Below are 20,277 nucleotides of genomic sequence, written 5' to 3' on the forward strand. Positions count from 1 at the left end.
TGTTGTTGTTTAGTCGTTTAGTCGTGTCCGACTCTTCGTGACCCCATGGACCAGAGAACGCCAGGCACCTCTGTCCTCTACTGCCTCCCGCAGTTTGGTCAAACTCATGCTGGTAGCCTCGAAAACACTATCCAACCATCTTGTCCTCTGTCGCCCCCTTCTCCTTGTGCCCTCCATCTTTCCCAACATCAGGGTCTTCTCCAGGGAGTCTTCTCTTCTCATGAGGTGGCCAAAGTACTGGAGCCTCAGCTTCACAATCTGTCCTTCCAGTGAGCACTCAGGGTTGATTTCCTTCAGTATGGAGAGGTTTGATCTTCTTGCAGTCCATGGGACTCTCAAGAGTCTCCTCCAGCACCATAATTCACCTTCCCCTATAGTCCCAGGCAATGTCCAGGAATCTGCTCTAGAGAGAGGGTTGGCCGGGGGGGGGGGGATACTACCCACTTCTGTCAATGGGATCCAACCCTTCAATGGGTCAAAAATGTCAGAAGAAGTCATTCCATTTATGGACAGCTAAGATTCAATCCCATCTATTCCTTCTACAATGCTTCCTCATTCGGGATTCCCTTCCCCGTTCCACATATAACCTAATTCTATAGGTGCTGACCATCATTGCTCCATACCTTGTGCCACTGGCCATCATTGATTTTCTCAGGAATCATTGTGCTGGTGTTCCCATGGCCCAGGTCATAACTGAAGTATGGAAAGCCATTTTTTATTTGAACGGTGGCAAAATCAGCATGATTGATCCGAGCCATATAGAAGAGCAACCCATTTTCAGCCTCAGTTCGGATTTCAAATTCAATGGTAAGTCTATACATTTGGAAAAAAGACACCAAAGTCGGGAAGCATTAATCTGCTTTATCTTTCACTCTTCGTCATAAAACTAACATTGCTAAAGGCAACATTATTTATAAGACAAATAAAACTAAGACACCCATTTCCTATTTCTGAACTTGCCAAGGTGCATGGATACAGTATTCATGCACTTACTGCATAGACTTGATTTAGAGCTAGAACAATATCATCTTTATGTGGTGCAGAAAAATAAGGGATAAAAACTTGTCGCTATGCCCACAAAAGGCCAATAGATCATTTTAAGAGCAAACAGGTTTTCAGTTTACTGAACTGGATAGGTGTGAGTTCTGAGTAGAATGGGGTTAGCCATTCCATCATCCAAAAGCAAGTCTGGGTCCAGACCCTTAAATGAAAAGCATAAAATAGATGAATTCAAACAATAATTAGCATCCAAAGAACATTAAAAAAACCTCATGGAAGACTCTGAGGCTGCCTTCTATATACATAATTGAAACCGAAACTGATGTTCTAAATATCAGTTTATATGTAAAAGTGTAAATTCATACTTCAAAATATTTCCTGTAAAAAAGATTCTTAATAGTGTAATCTATGTATATCTCCCCAGAAACAATTCCTGTTGATGTTAATGATTCTTAGTCCCATAGGATTTAGTGTCTATAGGATTGCAGCTTTAGGTGCCCATAGATTGCAGTTTAAATAATTCTAGGAAATTAGTGACTTCCAGCAACACAGAAATGTTCTTGTCTGAGACTTGCTAAATATAGACCAATTAATTCTGTCTCCTTGGCACTTTTGCTTTATTATTATTTTTGCTCTGTTGGGCTTTTTCAGGAATGAGACACATATTAAAGAGCTACACTGATTTAGGAAAGGAGCTTCAAGTCTAACATGGAATTCTTGCTAAGTGTAGCATCTAACGTTGTTGAGCTGAGTTTTAGAAGAACAAGAACGTTTCAAACGGTCATTTTGTGCAGCATGAAATGAAGAGAAACTTGTACAGCTCCTTCAATTGTGGCTGTCCTGCCTAAAAGCATGCCCAGCATTACTCATCCCACACTACCACAATGAGTTTCACCACCATATCATCTCAAAAGTATGGAACATACTTATTCTTAACTTTGGTGTCATCAAATGCAACTGCAATATGACTGTTCCTTGAGAGGCCAAATTGCTTGCCGCCTTCCAAGGTAATTGGCTCCACATCAGCAGCGCAGTGTTCCTGCAAAACAAAACACCGCCATCATCTCTTATTCATCGTGCTCTATTAGTTTAGCATGGAGCCCTTCCCACACACTCTTAAGGAAAGCAGGTCACATTTTGTATGACGGGTGGATCATGCCAGTATGTCAGTTTTGTAAACAGCAGAATTCACTTTGAACAACACAGGAGATGCATCCTAAAACAATGTTTCTCTTTCTTCCTGTGCTTGCCTTTTTGCTTTAAAGCTGAAGTAAGTAGTGCTGCATCTATGCACCAGACCCAATTCTACATCTGCTTTTGGGGGCATACCAGCTAAAACATCATCATAGGTTAGGTGAGTGAAGCAAACTCAGCTTTTTATGTCATAAGCACATAAGACAAGCCCTGCTGGATCAGCCCAATAGCCCATCTAGTCCATCATCCTGTTTTCACTAGGGGTGTGGGTGGCACTGTGGTCTAAACCACTGAGCCTCTTGGGCTTGCCGATCGGAAGGTCGGCGGTTTGAATCCCCACAACGGAGTGAGCTCCTGTTGATCTGTCCCAGGCTCCTGCCAACCTGGCAGTTCGAAAGCATGCCTGTGCAAGTGGATAAATAGGTACCACTGTGGCGGGAAGGTAAGTGGTGTTTCTGTGCGCTTTGGTTTCTGTCATGGTGTTCCATTGTGCCAGAAGCGGTTTAGTCATGCTGGCCACATAACCTGGAAAGCTGTGGACAAACGCTGACTTCCTTGGCCTGAAAGCGAGATGAGCACCGCAACCCCATAGTCGCCTTTGACTGGACTTAACCATCCAGGGGCCCTTTACCTTTTTACCTTTACCTGTTTTCACTATGGCCAGCCAGATTCCCGTGGAAAACCTGAGGTGAGGAGCAGGACCTGAGTTCCCCTGCGGGTTCTGGCAACTTATGCAGAAGCATGCTGAAGACTGTGGAATTCCCTCTTAAATTTTATGTGAAAACTCTTCTTTTTACATTTGACACTCTAGCTACAGATGTAAGTAAATCAGTGTCATGTATTAAGAACCACATGAACATGAATGCCATATTATGTTTTCTGCTTCTAGTGGATATGCTATGAAGAGAATAAATGAATAGGCTGACACAAGCAATTCACAAGAGAAAAATGTTTCAGGGCAAAAATAGGTCCAAATATACATATTACAAAACATTTTGTTTAATAGCCCCGGGTAACCATTTTCATCTGCTTTTATAATTCAGTGGAGATTAGACTGCAATGTTTGGAGTTCTGTCCATAAAACATTTTCAAAACATCAATTATACATTAGGAAACAAGACATTTACACTTTAAAGAGGAATCTCCTTTCTTTTATGTTTCAGCAACATGCAACCAATCACAATGATCTGGGTATCGGCTTTCAAATGGGGTTTTTTTTGGGAATAAACATTCTCTTCAAAAGAGAAAGGGCACAAAGAGAAAGAGCACAAAGATGTTAAAGGCACTTCCAGACACAGTGCTTTCAGAGAAATTGATGTTCTGAATTAAAGTGTTGGTCACTGAAAATCTGCACGTTCAGAGTGCCAGTTATGGTTTCTGCAGCTGCTCCAGATGAACCAGCAATATCTATGCAGGCTGCTATTATGTCCTGAACAACCAGGTTCACCTAGACCCCCACAAAGGGAAGATTTTTTTTTTGAGGTACTTTTTGCTGCATGTCCTGCTATGAACCAGAAAGTCAAGTCAGGAGGACGTCTGGAAGAGCCCTGTTGCAAATGTGTGAGGCTAGTCCTTCAGCAACTGACCATTGGCAAAGGGAAATCTCATGCTCCTGCACATTCAGGTCCACATCTATTTTAACAGAGTTGCGTATATTTTTTTCCTGTCAGTTGCAACTTGAAACTAGGTGTATAGATAACAGCATAGACGGGCCCTCCACCATTTGATTGGCATGGACCAGGAAAGAATATAAAGATGCTTAGTGAAACCCAAATTATATTAAATACTACAATGGACCAAAAACGTCCAGAGGGAGAAGATGAAAGCATTCATGTTTATTAGAAATGTTACTGGAATGGGAACGTATAGCTTTTTGAAAAGACTGAAACTTTACAACCATGTACGCCGAAGAACAGCTTCAAGAATGAACCTTTTAATTAATTCTTTTAGCTGAAATCTTATTGATGTGACATTTCCTGTGAGACAGGAAATTGATACCTTCAGTAGAGCAGTTTGAGCAAATGGGAAGACTGCTGTCTGACTGTCTCACACATTTGTCTGCAAAGCTGCACTACGGCGGGTGGGTGGGTGGGAAGAGAAAAAGCCATTTAGTAGCAAAGCAAGAAGATAAAATCACTGTGAAACAGCACTGCAGCATCTAGCAGTGTTAAATAAAACCAGGGTGGGGGAAATTGGGAAAAACACTGGGAGATACCGTCACAGTGCCAAAGTCAGCTGAAATGTTGGCGCTCTTCACTTCAGCAGCAAGCAAGTCCTAAGAAGCAGTAAATAACATGAGGCAGAAGCAGCAATCACTGAAGTTGTCTCGCTACACACACACTATAGTGTTTGCAGCAGAAAGAGAGCTACTGTAGGACTCTAATATCCAGAACGCCCAACCTCAAGTTATTAGTTTATTATTTTTAAAATCTTCCTCAGAAATGAAGACGATCCATATTCAAAATGCAAATTAAGCTTTGTTTATGCCTGCATTAAACCTGAAACATAAAATACAGGGACAAAGCAACAGCAAATAAACTCCAGCAGCTGAAATCCTTTCCAGGAGCAAACAAAATTGGCCAATCCTCACTGGGGCCCAGAGTGGAGTGTTTTCTGTGGCATGTGCAGCCGGAGCAGAAGGTTGGAGGGTGGGAGATAATAATTTTCCACCATTTTGTGCTCCACGTAGGGCCCTTCACCTCTCCTGGCAGAAGCACACCATGATCACTCCAGCATCATGGAATTAATTAGCTAGCTAGCTAGCTTTATCACCCACCCTTCACCATAAATACATTTAAAAACTGATAAAAATCACATTTTTAAAAACAAACATAAAAACATTCCAAAATGGAACAATGGAATATCAGGCCAGCAAAAGAGGTGGGTTGAATCCCCCACTCCCAAAAGCAGCTTAACTGTCAAAGGCCAAGGTAAGGAGCATATGGGGAAAACTATACAATAAAGACGCTAAACATGCCGTATTTACTCGCATCTAATGCTCACCTTTTTTTGGCCAAATTATGTTGCGAAAATTAAGGTGCACATTAGATTTGAGGGGACATTTACATTCAACAGTAAATACTTTTTTTTTTGTTTCAAGGTTCTGGAACCTGAGGTGCACATTAGATTCGATGGTGTATTAGACTCGAGTAAATATGGTACTTCTGTGGAGAGAGAGAGAGTACCATAATTTTGGAGCAACCAGAGAGAAAGCCCTCTCTCAGGCTGCTGTTCCCAGTGGAACTGATCAGGGGTTACAGTTGCTCTGAAAGCCATCTATGTAGAATGAAGTGAAAAAGGCTAAGCTCATAACCAGTGAAATATATCAGAAGTATCTAAGACATTCACTGCTCAGATGACTCAACACTAAAGATATAATCGTCAGGCTGATGAATATAAAATGAAATTACATTGGTCTAATAAAGCATTGAGAAGTGTGAACATTCCCTCATGTTTAAAGTCACCTAATAACCATTTCAATAGTAACACATTTTAAAATGGTATCTGTGCTTGTTGCAGCAAACACCAAGTGACTCTTGTGCCACTTTCAAAACAAATACACATTTTGTTATTTCCATAGTAAAGGCCTTTTGGAATCTATGCACTACTTAAGAATATTAGGCATTCTGAATAAAGTAGGATCCATTATTTTTTACCTGAAAATGATACTTCAAGGGACAATTGATATCACCTCAACATAAAAGAAATCTTACTGAAGTATTCATCTTCCTTGCTTGGACATTGCGGCAGAAATTGTCAGAAATCTTAGCTATGTCAGCTTTTCAGCATATATAAAACCATTACCTTCTTAATGGCATCATTCCACTAAAATAGTAAACTGTTTAGAAGACAGACGAAAATACTATCATTTGGTTCATCAAGCAGAGTATTATCTACTCCAAAGGATAGCAAGAAATAAATCTGGGTCTGTATACAAAACATGCACTCATATTCCAGTTTGACGGGTATATGAACACAGAACTTCTCATATTGTAAAAAATAATTATGTCAGTGGACTAACAAAATCTATTATTATTATTTATTAGTATACCGCCCTTCATCTGAAGATCGCAGAGCAGTTCACAACATAAAAATACAAAATGAAAGCACAAAATATATATTAAAACAAAAACAAACCAAAAACCACCCTACCACATTTAAAAGGCCATAGAATGTTATTCAGCTTGAAGCCTGGTTTTCACCTGGTACCTAAAGATATGTAATGAGGGCGCCAGGTGAGTCTCCCTGGGGAGAGCATACCACAAATGGGGATCCAATACAGAAAAAGCTCATTCTTGTGTTGCCACCCTCTGGACTCTTGTGGAGTAGGCACACAAAGAAGGGTCTCAGATGATGATTGCTGGGCCTGGATCGGCAGTCCTTGAGGCATTGTGTTCTCGAGCTGTTTAAAGGCTTTATAGCACTTTGAATTGGACCTGGAAACTAACTGGCAGCCCGTGTAGTTGGGCCAGGATTGGAGTTATATGCTCAGACCGTCTTGCTTTAGTGAACTGCCTATCTGCCAAATTCTGCACCAGCTGAGGTTTCTGAACTGTCTTCGGAGGTGGCCCTACATATAATGTGTTATTACTTACTGTAGCCTCTTAGATTAAGATTAGAGCTTAATCTACCCAATTAAATCAGGAATGGAGAATCTGTGGTCCTCCAGATGTGTGAATTCTTATCAGGCCCAGCCAGGATGGCCAATGGTTGAGGATGAAGGGAGTTGGAGTACAACAACACCTTCATAGTTTCCTATCCCATTCCTGAGCTAAGCATGTACAGTGTTTTGAATATATTGAAGTTCAACAAGTGGTGGTTAATTTTATCATTTTACATTTTTGCTTTTTGGATAATAAAGTTATTACAAAATATGTTTTGCAACTCTTGATCTTACTTCTGCAGTAAGTGAAGGTTTTGCTTGCTTTTATTCTTGCTATAATATACCATTTGGATATATCACCTGTCATTTACATTGAACAGCTGACAAGTCTGTTCTACCTACTTATGGATTGGCTACATGGCTGCAAAGGAAAGTGAAATGGAAAATTCATTTTAGGTCTTGTTTCAAGCTGGAAAACTATGACAAACTAGCATAAACTGTACCATGGCTTAAACTGAAACCACCAGCTTCTGGTTGGAAATCTGGCTCAACTTGTTTGCATTCCCAACATATTATTGAACTATATGTTTTAAAAAGAACTGGAAAATGAAATATTGCATTAATAAATGCATGTTACCATTATGCCACCTTGTGGGATTGAAGGAAAAGTGTTCTATATCATATTTATGAATCAATAATGCACATCTACCATGCTCTATTATTATTAAGATTGATCTCGGCTAGAAAATCATCCTTTTAAATTCCTTCTTCTTTAGACAGACCATTTTAAAGCACACAGTTAGCAATAGTTACATAGAGTAGTTCAAAATGACTGATCCATATGTTAAAAGTCAAGCACAAAAGTAGTCCACCAGAAAGCCACAAATGCACTGGTCTCAAACGTTGTCTCTGCTGGACTTTTGGCAATTCTATTCTTCTACTGCAGTTTGCAATGTTCAGAGGATCCCCTCGCTCTGCGGACATACATTTCATGGGTTCATGGGAGGGCACAGGACAGGAAAGATGTGTCCTTCTACTCTGTCTTAGGACCCAACCTCTGTCTATAATGTGGTGATTGTAGTGGACAAGGAGAGATGTTGGCTTGATTTTCCACAGTGGCTTATATAGGACTATCTGATGAAACTAACAAACAGGTGTCAAGCAAAGTTTGAAATGCTGACATTCTGACCTATAAGTTCTATCTTTTGAAAGTGGAAAAGAGAAGAGATTGAGTAATGAGAATCGAAGCCTTTCTCCCTTTAGATGACAGGTTCATATACAAGCAACTGAAAAAGCACAAGTATCAGATAGGTGACAACAGTAAAAATGAAGTGGTGAATTCTTTTTTGCAGTGGTATTCACCTCACAAACACAACCTGGCTAAAGTTGCTGTCTGGGTGGAATTTCATCAGAAAAGCCACATTTTTTCTCCTGAAAGGTGATTCCTAATGTTGTCAAAGGCACAGGAACCCTCATATCTGCTGTGTGAAATTTGCATCTTAGACCAGGTTTCTGATGAGGGTGAACCAAGGGTGAAGGCAGGGATAAAGACCAGGTTTCCCAGTGATATTTTGAGTATAAAATTAACTTACAATAATATTAAATATATACTATATACTATATTCCTATGCTTTGCTCTAAAACAATAGTGATGAATGGAATTTATATCTTCAAGTTGCAGCTCACATTAGTCACCTCCTTGATTTGGTTGTTGTTAGGACTGTATTTGTTTGTTTGTTTTTTAAAGTTCCCATGCTTTTCATCAGGTATCCATGGATACATTGTGTTGGTTTAATTCAGAAAGCAGAGAACGGCCAAAGAGGAGACAGAAAGAACCCCAAAGGACCGAAAGTTGATCCAGATTTCCATGGAAATTGAGAAGCTGGTGATAAAAGTTTCCCACAGTAATGAAGCAACAAGTGCTAACTTATGCATGCCTCTGTACTGATCATTCAGCTGAAAACTGGCAGCAGACTCACCATTTTGAGTTAAGCAGGAACTATGAGCAACTAATAAATCTTACTGAGTGGTATAGCAAGACCTACAAAACTACACCCACAACACTTGAAATTGATCTTATGGCAAATGCATTTTGGGGAATCCAGCTGATTACAACTGCATGCACAACGGGGCTTCCTTCCTCCTCCTGTGTGTCCTCAGCCCCCCACCCAAATTGGCTCGGGAGGGGGGATCTTGAGAACCCCCAGAACAGGGCATAGGGGGAATGCTTGCCCTGATGGAATGACTGCCTTAGTGCAATCTTGAATTCCTCCCACTAGGATGAACAGATTATATTAGAGATTCAGCTTGTTCAGAAACAGCAGGCTTTGTGTTCCTGTTGTATTGCCCAGAAGAGGGATACCACTAAGATGCTGAACAAAGTCTCCATATGAAGCCCTATTTGCAAAGTGTTCAGTTAGCGAATCCAAGAAGTTGATTATGCACCATCACCATAATCACTATGCAGTTACCAGTGCCAGGTAAAAACCTGTGATTTTTTTTTTTAAAAAAACCCAACTCATCCACCCAATCACATCATAGAAACAAAGCACACTTACATGTGAAGGTGGGAAAGGGGGTGGCGGAGGAGATGTTGCACTCGCTATCTTTTCCGCAGTATCTGGTTCAGGACGGATCACAACTGTTGCACGGGAGATGTGATCCTCATCCTCTTTCTCATGCAGTGGGTCTTGATCAGGACACTGGCCAATATCTGCATTTTCGAAGGATACTGGCTGGGCAAAATCCATCGGACTGAAGAAAGACAATGAAGTCAGTGATGTCAAACAACAGGAATTCTTCAACTGGAAACTTTCACCATGATCAATAATTTTTAAATGTGCAGTTTGCCTTTTTGGAGGCAGTCGTTGAGGGGATTAGGAACTAATCTGATGAACTTGATGTAACACACAATTTTCCGAGATAATTCTGGATTATCTTTACAAGAGAATCCAGAATGTGCCGGTGTGTAGTGTTGAAGAAGACTGGGAAAACTAGGTTCAAATCCCTCCATAGCCATGAAGCTTGCTTCCTTTTCCTTTGAAAATACACAAAGTTACCACCCACCTGTACTGGACAGCGCAGTGGGGCTGTGCTGCTTCCCCGACTGCCCTTCAGCTATGTTGCTCCTGGTACACAGAGGGGAAGATGCAAAGCAGAGGTGAGGTTGGCACAGTGGGACAGTGCAAATGCACCGGGGAAGCCAAACAGCTGCCCTGGTGTGCCTTCCACTACTGCCCCTTGCCCCTAGTGAGCATACATTTCCAAGAGTTGATGTATTGTTGGAGCTCCATGTGCAGCCTATAATTCAGGTAGATAGCAGGTTCTGCCCACTTTCAATGTTGTCAACATTAGTACGTAGAGACAGTGCCATGTAACACATATATGCTTCAGTGAATTGCTGATCATGCAGTTGAAAATCACCTGGTTCAGCTAATATGTAAACCTGGAGCTAACATGTCATGCTGTGTGTGGCCCTTCTGTGAACTGAATTGGACAGCTGCTAGTGCTTGAGACCTGGCACAACACTGGCGAGGCTATTACTCTGTTCAACATGTGCCTCAGCTAGTACATGACATGTGCCGGAAGATATGAAATAGCATAGACATCAAATAGAGATCTTGTTCCACAAATTATTTCTGCATGTGTTTAATGAGTGTATAATTGTTCATTGCACACTACCCAGATAGCTTTATGTTATGGAGTATACAAATATCATAAAATTTCAGCATCAGCTAACAGAGTTCTCATATATTCATTTTCAGTTCTTTTAAAATCACCATTAACTTGACTTTTTCCATCTGGTCTGACTAGCAGAACTTTCCTTTCATCAAGCCATCTGGTGTTTTACCATGTCAGGAATAACATCAGCTATCATTGTGGTTGGTTTCCTTTGTCAAAAATTAACATGGAAATTAAGAGTGTGGCATCTTTCTGATGCATATCACAAATGGTTGGGTTAGACCAGGCAAATATTGCTCAGCTGGCAACCTTATATCACATTATGGGCAAGCGCATATTGTCAGAATTTAAGACCTTGTTATGTAGAATAGTACAGGGGTGGGGAGACTCAGGCTTGTTGGATCTCCTTTCTATTTATTTTTTTACTAGAACCTGGAGATCTACCTATCAGAGACACAGTTAAAATTAAAGCACAGGGTGCCTCTGAGCAGATTCTGAACATAGAAATTTGTTTTCCGTACCAGAGTCCTTTCACACAAAAAGCCACGCCTGGTTAGCTTTATTTATTTCAGCAGCCTAACATGGGGGGGGGGGGGAAGTATTGTTATTTTGGCTATTGTTAAATGATTGGGATGTACTGCAAAGACCTACTGAGAGACCTACTAGTAGATCCCTATCTATCATATGCCTGCCAGTGGAATAACATCAGTTGGTTTCTATAAGCAACATAGCTTTATATCAATAGGTTGTTTTATATAACCTGACAAAAAATAGATACTCACACAGCATTGATGACAAGGTTCCATATGCAGCCATCAAAGGCAGGTATGTTCCTAATAGGAGCAATGTGGAATTCAGGTGGTGTCCCTCCCACAAAAAGCTTCTTAACGGAAACAGGTTGATCTGATGGGAGTCTTTGAGACTGGCTTCTGTCCTCATCTACTTGGATCACGAACAGCCTGCAAAATCAATGAAAATGACTTAATACACAAATACCCCAAGCCAAACTGCTGCTTCTGCTGCCGTGCCTGCACCATAACACTGACGGATGCAGTTTTTGCTTCGTTTAAAGAGCTACAGGATGAGAGCCCAAACTGCTCTGGCTGAATAAAATCTCCAAACCAATAGAATATCAGCGAAATTCGTATGTGGATGAACTGAAAAGAAGAGCCTACAGACTGACAGATTGATAGAAACAATCAAGGCTACTTTTAGTGCTAAAGTATAATTTCCCACAGCCCACCAGGATAAAAATATGAAAGGGGTCACATTTTGTTTGGTTCTTTATTTTCCTGGTTTTTTCCACTAGTTATTATGCTCTTGCTGAAGAACAGTGGAGCCTCTTGAGTATGCTGACTGCTGGAATCTATGAAAGATGTATATTATATATTTTCAAAAGCCAAGTACACCTGTAGTGGCAATATAGCAACTAGCTTTAGCACCAGGGGGTCCTTTTTTACAAAGGGCCTATCCAGAATTCTGGACTAATAATAATAATGATTCCCCCCTAAAGAAACATAATTTCTACTTTGGTCTTTGTGGTGTCGTCTTAATTGCTGTGATTTCCATCGAAAGCTACACTCACACATGGCAATTTCCCCACCCCTTCCTTCCGACTGCAGCCTCTGTTTTCTCTGAAAAGTCTCAAATTTGAGGAAAGGCCCAAGTACATGTGTGTCTGGGAGAGGCCTGACCTAAGAGGGGACACAGTGTGGCTTGAGCACAGCATGGCTTGGATGCAACCTGGTGTTGCAAATGTCATGCACTGCAGCCCTATACAGGTTTACTTGGAAGAAAGCCCTAATGAGTCCAATGGGACTTTATCCATAAGATGGCAGACAGTGTATTATTATTTATAAGCATCCTGAAAGCAATATGTGTGAAAGTGGGTGGGCATGTCCGAGAGCCCAACAGCAGCTCATTCACCTCAGCTTAATGATAATATTGGGTATTCCAAAATGTAATATTTGTGCTGAAGTGTACAACCAAAGATGAAAATATATACTGGGGCCAGATGTGAGGCTACCTGAGGACTGGAAGGAGTTGCTCAGTGCATTTGTGCAAAAACTTGCAGAAACCATTTTGGGTTTTCTTACATTCTGTTGAAGGTTTTGCAGCTGGGCTAAATGATCCACTGAGTTTCCTCCCAGCTTCAGGAGTCTGTGCCAGAGAATGGAATAGCAATAACTCCACATTAGGTATTCTAAATTTTTGGATGCCTTCTTCCCAGTAAAGCTGGACATTCTTAGGCTTGCTTGATTCTCCTGTATCTGATAATACCTGTTCCTGGTTAAATCCCTAATAATTTACGAAGCCCTCTGCTATTGTTCAAGAGAAAATGTTTATGCACTCTGATGCGGAAGACCAGCACATGATGATATGCCTTAGTTCTCAATGCTGTCCTATAATTATCCTGGAATGGGAAGCAATTAGTTTATAATCATATGGGTAATTAGCTTTCTGAAGAGTTTTCAAAAATGTCCTCTGCTTTTAATAAAATAAAGCTTGGGTAATGATTAGCAGATGAAGAGGTTTGTTCATTTCTCTTTCAGCCCAGTTTATGGGAAAACGAAGTCTGTTGTGTATGTGTTTTGGACAGTTACGAAAATCACAAGCATGAGCCTATTTCTGTATTTCTGTCCACTAGAGGGTGCTGTAAAAGCAGTGATGAGCTGGCATTAGCAGTCCTTACAGGGTAGCAAATAACATAATCCTGTGTATTATATACAGCATTATTATTTGGTTTGTTAAGTGAAAGGATTTCCTTTGCATTCTGCTAGATATTGTAGTATTATCAATACTTGTCAGCTTGCATTTTGTCATTTATGGTGACATTTAAAGAAAATTAAAAACCTGACTTTAGGAATTTGAAGTTTAAACAAGTACCAAGGAGGCTGACAAAACATGTTTTTGCTTGGGAATAGGGTCATGGGTTAGAGATTCTGAGGAAATGGAATGAATGGATTTACTTGTTAAGATATTTATTAGAGCTGCAGGGCCTCCAACAGAAAGTGCGCTTTGACATAATAAGGGATAAAAACTAATAACCAAAGTAATCCTTTCTGGCCTCCAAGCCAGCATAGCACATGGTGGCTCCAGAAGCATTGTAGGGTGGATGGATGAGTGATTTATGCTATGTTATCAGTATTATGTTACATTATTTATATGTGTTATGTTGTTATTTTATGTTTTCAGTGGATGCACATTAGGGCTGCACCAAATACTTGCAGGCACAAATACCTGGATTGATAGTGCTATTTTGGAGGGCATGTGTTGATGTGTTTCAAAAGCCCCTTCCCCCACCTCAGACAGATCTTTTTCATTTTTGTTCCTTGCCATCTGCAGGACTGCTCCTAAATGTTGATTATTACATTTGTATCCTATTCCATGACTTCTAGACATGATTTATCCCTAACATCTAAGACAATGTTCAAACACTGCATCTGCACCACGGCATCTAGCAGCATGTGCTAGTGTGAACCAATGACGTTGCTATGTTGCTGCGAGCCACCAACACCTTAGCTCTTCCTTTTCCTTATTCCCTCTCTCCTCCCGATTGCCCCGACTCTTAAAGATATAGGGCCCTTTTCCAGTTCAGAAGGCATCAATCCCCAACCTTCCCATAGTTTCATGTGAGAAACTTATAAAGAAGTTTCAGGTGTTGTGAATTCGGCGTGGGCGTCGTTAGGTCTTGATGTTGCTATTCCTTCTCATTGGAAGCTGTTCCTTAATATTAGTTCAAGATCCAATTCCTCAGCCACACAAATTAGATTAATAAAGTGTATTTGCAAAAAGTATCAAAGGTTAACATAGCAATTTAGATTAATGAAAATCTTAAGCAGCAATGCCTACACTAAAGCGTGACCTATGCCATAATGAAATCATCACTGTCAGAAGATGACTTTTAAATGAAAGCTGCACCGAGATTTCATTCTCCTCTCCTCATAGTTTCAGTTACTGGGCTAGAACAAATGTTCAGGGTTACAGTACCCCTATATTCTGAGTTATTACCCTCCGAGTCTTTCTATTCGGATGCTGTGTTCTCTGCCATCATGAAACTCGCCAGATGCAGGTTTGATGGTGATCCTGCGAGGGTCCCTTATCCCGGTAGAGACGTGCACTTCTAGTCGACCACTGTTCAGGAACACAGCATAATAAGCCTGCAATAGGAACCAGCATTTTAAAGGAAGCCCTTAACGCCTTTGTGTATTTATAAGATCATTCCCAAACAACGTGCCACACCCTCCCTGTATGGCAGAAAAGAACACTTTCATCCTTTCAGCTTCCATTTATTTTATTACGGGTGAACCATAAACATGTCAAATCTTAGCCATGACTGAAATTATCACAGATTTCTAAAATGTAGTACAGTGGTACCTCGGTTCTCGAACGTAATCAGTTCCAGAAGACTGTTTGAGTTCCAAAATGTTCAAAAACCAAGGCGCAAAGGGCTGTCCGCAAATTCAATTGAGAAAACTGAAAAACATGCAGCGGAAACCATTCGACTTCCAAGGCATGCTTGAGAATGGAAGCATTTCACTGTTTGGGTTCCAAAATGTTTGTCGACAGAGTCGTTCAAGAACTGAGGTACCACTGTACAGTGAGATTATGGTTGCTGCAGTCTAAAACAGCTGGAGGAGGCCATGGGTAGGTCCTAGAAATAATTTTATAGGGCGCTGTGGTCTAAACCACAGCACCTAGGGCTTGCCAATCAGAAGGTCGGCAGTTCAAATCCCCGCGATGGGGTGAGCTCCTGTTGCTCAGTCCCAGCTCCTGCCAATCTAGCAGTTCAAAAGCACGTCAAAGTGCAAGTAGATTAATAGGTACCACTCCAGTGGGAAGGTAAACGGCATTTCCGTGTGCTGCTCTGCTTCGAATGACCCAGAAGCTGTACACCGGCTCCCTTGGCCAGTAAAGCGAGATGAGCACCGCAACACCAGAGTCGTCCGTGACTGGACCTAATTGTCAGGGGTCCCTTTACTGTTAAACTCTGCAGGTACCTAATAAGTGATGTCTGAAATGAGAATGGCGTGGGCGGAATTTACCTAACCAGCAGAAACCCTGTGCAGGGTCTTCCACTTGCCCGACAGAGTTTTCATTTTTCTGCAAACCCTCAAAATTGGCTCAGGGTGGAGGCGATTTTCTCTCATAATTTTGTGTTATGCCACACATTCCTTCATGACAGCTATTTTGTAATTGTCTCCTCCAACACTCTCTCAGCTTTCAAAATGTGCCCACTAGTCCAAAATGTTTGGGAGCCCCTTGTCTAGGTGTACCAAATGGACCAAACGTCTGATACGTCAGCTTAATGAGATCCCTTCCCCTTCAAACTTTGATAGGAACAACTTTCAAGGAAACGTTCTGAATCTCCAACTTATTTCCCTTCCCACACAACATAAAGACAAAATAGTCCCTGCAGTGCAGGAGCTGAACAATATCTTTGGCCAATGAAGATGCGACAAACAAGCAACCCAGTTTCTGGTATCATCCCGTACCTGCCCAGTCTGCCTGCGCTTTCTCCGTGGGGGTACAGGCGCCCCACTAGTACCAAAGAGTATGATGCCAGATTCATTTCTGGTGCTGAAGGACAAGTGGATTTCTGTTCCCACATTGAGCGAGACTGGTGGCAGCTCCACAAAGCCCGGTTTCGGGAAGCTGACTGTGTAGATATTCTGCAGAAAAGAAGGGACTGGATGAGTTTGACCCAGAACAGGAAAACTTTCTTGCAATAATAAACAGCTCAGCAGTTTACATTCAAAGTGCTGTGCAAACATTTGTCCATCTGTTAAATCACCCAATATCAGAAAACATTTGGAAAAGTAGATTCAGCTAAAAAGAGCTGCACAGTCCAGTCTTGTTCCAGCATTATTATTATTTTGAGGCTTTGTACACAACACAGACTATTCTGAGATCTGCAAGTACTTCTAACCAAATACATTTCCTAATATTCTTTTTCTTTGGGAGGGAGGTTGGTTTTTAAGTATGATGTGTGTGCATCCTGAGTCATGGAAGTCAGTTTGACAGGGAGCCAAAATTTTGGGGTCACATGGTGATGAAGCTAGTCATGGCTAGGGTCGACAAGTTGCAAGTCAGAGAGCACAGTACCTTCAAAACCCCCAGTGCAGAGAGATATGTGGGTTCTGCAGGCTCTTCCCCACTTCCTCATCTTACCACTTGCCCTCTTTCCCAACTGGCTGCTGTGAGTACGATTCCAAAGAGCCACATGTGCTGGACTGAGGAAAGAACAAGGAGAAAAAAACCCCAAGGCTGCCTTCAGGGCAGATTTCCAAGAGATACCACAGGTCTCTGGGTTGCAGCCTGTTCACCCCAGTCATGGAAGTTGTCCTGCAAATGGCCTCTAGGTCTTGAAACTAAAACAAGTTGTTGTTTTTAATCACAACCATTTCCAAGACAGTTCCCTGCTTGTTAAAACACTGATAAGAACTTGTCAATATGCAGAGAACTTTCTTGGAATTGAGTCACATGCACAAAACCTTCCTCATGGTTACTGGTGATGGGAGTGGCTCAGCAGAAGACCTTCCACAATTCCAAAATGTAATATTAATGTATTTATTTACTGAATTATTCACTTGCTGCCTTTTTGGACGCAGCCTAAAAATAATCCATTTTAATTCATTCATATACTTTCCCAGCCCTTCCTTGCCCCACTGGTATGTGACGTACTTTATGGAAGATCCAAATCCTGACAAATGAGCCTCAGTTGTGGTGTTAAATCTGAATAGGATTCTGCTTCACACACTTTATGGTTATCTTTACCTGCCTTGTCTCCACAGTGTGGTTGCTTGCACTTTAAAACGAATCCGCTCATACATTAGGCTCCACTGTTTGTCATTGCCTTCCTATCTGGGCTAAGCACTTCAGCTCGTCTCCTGAATCCAACTCATAAATAAGGCATATACTGCCCATGGCTCTACAGCTCTCACACTGGGAGATATTAAGGATGAACTGAAGAGGGGCTGTATGTCCCAGAATATTGAATCGTATTTTTAAAAAACATGAGATTGCTTAAGGACCGCTTGTACAGTGGTGCCCCGCAAGACGAATGCCTCGCAAGACGAAAAACCCGCAAGACGAAAGGGTTTTTCGGTTTTTGCGACGCTTCGCTAGACGATTTTCCCTATGGGCTTGCATCGCAAGACGAAAGCCCATAGGGAAATCTCGGGGACCTTTTTTTAAATGCTGGCGGTGGGGAGCAAAGCCTTCCCCCCCCCTCCGGACTTCAGAAGAGGTCCAGGAAGGCCGGCGGGGGCGAAAGGCTTTGCTCCCCACCGCCAGCATTTTAAAAGCGGTCCGGGATAGCAGGGAAGCGCTTCCCGCTATCCCGGACGGCTTTTGAAGGCAGCCTAACCCCTGCCTGCCTAACCGGGGGCTTTTAAATCGCCCTGGGACTGTCCGGGGCGATTTAAAAGCCCCCGGACGGCTTTTGAAGCCTCCCCCCGCCGCCCGGCTTCGGGGCATCGTCCCGATGCCGGGCGGTGGGGCAGGAACGCCTCCCCCCGCCGCCCGGCATCGGGGCATCGTCCCGATGCCGGGCGGTGGGGCAGGAACGCCTCCCCCAGCCGCCCGGCTTCGGGGCATCGTCCCGATGCCGGGCGGTGGGGCAGGAACGCCTCCCCCCGCCGCCCGGCATCGGGGCATCGTCCCGATGCCGGGCAGTGGGGCAGGAACGCCTCCCCCAGCCGCCCGGCATCGGAACGATGTCCCGAAGCCGGGCGGCCGGGCGGGAAAGCCTCCCCCCGCCGCCCGGCTTCGGGGCATCGTCCCGATGCCGGGAAGTGGGGCAGGAACGCCTCCCCCCGCCGCCCGGCATCGGGGCATCGTCCCGATGCCGGGCGGTGGGGCAGGAACGCCTCCCCCAGCCGCCCGGCATCGGAACGATGTCCCGAAGCCGGGCGGCCGGGCGGGAAAGCCTCCCCCCGCCGCCCGGCTTCGGGGCATCATCCCGATGCCGGGCGGTGGGGCAGGAACGCCTCCCCCCGCCGCCCGGCATCGGGGCATCATCCCGATGCCGGGCGGTGGGGCAGGAACGCCTCCCCCCGCCGCCCGGCATCGGGGCATCGTCCCGATGCTGGGCGGTGGGGCAGGAACGCCTCCCCCAGCCGCCCGGCTTCGGGGCATCGTCCCGATGCCGGGAAGTGGGGCAGGAACGCCTCCCCCAGCCGCCCGGCTTCGGGGCATTGTCCCGATGCCGGGCGGTGGGGCAGGAACGCCTCCCCCCGCCGCCCGGCATCGGGGCATCGTCCCGATGCCGGGCGGTGGGGCAGGAACGCCTCCCCCAGCCGCCCGGCATCGGAACGATGTCCCGAAGCCGAGCGGCGGGGCGAGAAAGCCTTTGTCCCCCCTGCCTGCCTTCCCAGGGGCTTTTAAATCGCCCCGGACAGCGGAGAAGTCCTCCGCTGTCCCGGGCGATTTTAAAATGCCGCCCGCCAGAAGAGGTCGGGGGAAGGCGTTTTCCATAGGAACGCATTAATTGATTTTCAATGCATTCCTATGGAAAACCGTGCATCGCAAGACGAAAAACTCGCAAGACGAAGAGACTTGCGGAACGAATTAATTTCGTCTTGCGAGGCACCACTGTACATATAGCATTATGATGATATTCAGGATTAATTCTGACCACAGTCTGCTAAGGACTACTTTTGTACAACTCACTGAAATGAAATGGTCTCATCTTGAAGATCAAAGAATAATAAATTCTAGACTTGGAAGGAACCCCAAGGGCCATCAACTTCAAGTCCCTGCAATGTAGGAATCACAGCTAAAGAATTCCTAACAGAAGGCTATTTCACCACTGTTTAAAAACCTCCAATTAAGGAGAGTCTGCCACCTTCCGAGATAGTTTGTTCCATCGTTGAACAGCTGTTACTGTCAGAAAGTTCTTCCTAATGTTTACTCTGAATCTCCTTTCTGCAATTTGGTTTGAGTCCTACCCTTTGAGGCAGCAGAAAACAAGCTTGCTCCATGTTTCAGTGATAGCTGTTCAGAAAGATGGATAATGAAGAGCGCCACAAGTCAAATAATGTTAGGCATTACGATAAGGTTAGGGAAATAATCATGCAGAAGCAATTTTCCATGGGAATTGAATGACATGTTGTAGGTCCTCATTGCACCTCCGTAAGTCTCATACAAATAGGAGTGGCGGAAGGGGGGGAGGGGAAGCAGTCACTTCCTCCAAGCAAGATGGAAGTGGGGCAACTTTGTTAATGGAATTGTATGTTGCAGAATGAAGAAGAAGAAGAAGAGTTTGGATTTGATATCCCGCTTTATTACTACCCGAAGGCGTCTCAAAGTGGCTAACAACCTCCTTTCCCTTCGTCCCCTACAACAAACACTCTGTGAGGTGAGTGAGGCTGAGAGACCTCAAAGAAGTGTGACTAGCCCAAGGTCACCCAGCAGCTGCATGTGGAGGAGCGGAGACGTGAACCCGGTTCACCAGATTACGAGTCCACCGCTCTTAACCACTACACCACGCCGACCTCCTTCATCCTCAGGAATTTCCTTGCCAGAGCTGCTTGTTGATAAAACATGGAGCAATCATTTTAAGATCATTGAAGGAAACATGGAAAGCAAACTAACCTCCAGTGTACAGCCTTTGGTAATGCCCACAAAGTCAGGACTGCTCAGAAGATTGTATGGCGTCCGAGAAATTTCAATATCCTTGATGCAGCCTGAGTATTTCTTTGTGTTTACTTCAGGCCTGCAAAAATAAGGTCAAAGCAGGTTTAGTCATGAGTAAAAACAGTCACAAAAGGGCTAAAACAGTTTTCCATATTACTGTT

At 43.5% G+C, this 20,277-nt stretch overlaps 1 protein-coding gene and 1 long non-coding RNA gene across 9 annotated transcripts in view; one reads left to right on the forward strand and one right to left on the reverse strand.

Annotated features, from left to right (window-relative positions):
- LOC309367685 overlaps positions 1–20,277 on the forward strand; it is a 77,490-nt gene that overhangs the window by 18,261 nt on the left and 38,952 nt on the right. The gene's annotated exons all lie outside the window — the stretch shown is intronic.
- The window catches only part of LAMA2 (laminin subunit alpha 2), a 360,258-nt gene that overhangs the window by 9,470 nt on the left and 330,511 nt on the right, over positions 1–20,277 (reverse strand). For all 7 annotated transcript variants that reach the window (XM_081907021.1, XM_081907020.1, XM_081907017.1 and 4 more), the window contains 7 exons: positions 20,075–20,195; positions 15,973–16,149; positions 14,489–14,637; positions 11,260–11,436; positions 9,355–9,550; positions 1,926–2,038; positions 624–813 (listed from right to left, as the gene is read on the reverse strand). In XM_081907021.1, the coding sequence (XP_081763147.1) occupies positions 624–813; positions 1,926–2,038; positions 9,355–9,550; positions 11,260–11,436; positions 14,489–14,637; positions 15,973–16,149; positions 20,075–20,195 (1,123 nt within the window). The remainder of the gene's footprint in view (positions 1–623; positions 814–1,925; positions 2,039–9,354; positions 9,551–11,259; positions 11,437–14,488; positions 14,638–15,972; positions 16,150–20,074; positions 20,196–20,277) is intronic.

The sequence above is a fragment of the Podarcis melisellensis genome (assembly GCF_964234715.1).
Source record: "Podarcis melisellensis genome assembly, chromosome: 3".
In the NCBI taxonomy this organism is placed as follows: Eukaryota; Metazoa; Chordata; class Lepidosauria; order Squamata; family Lacertidae; genus Podarcis; species Podarcis melisellensis.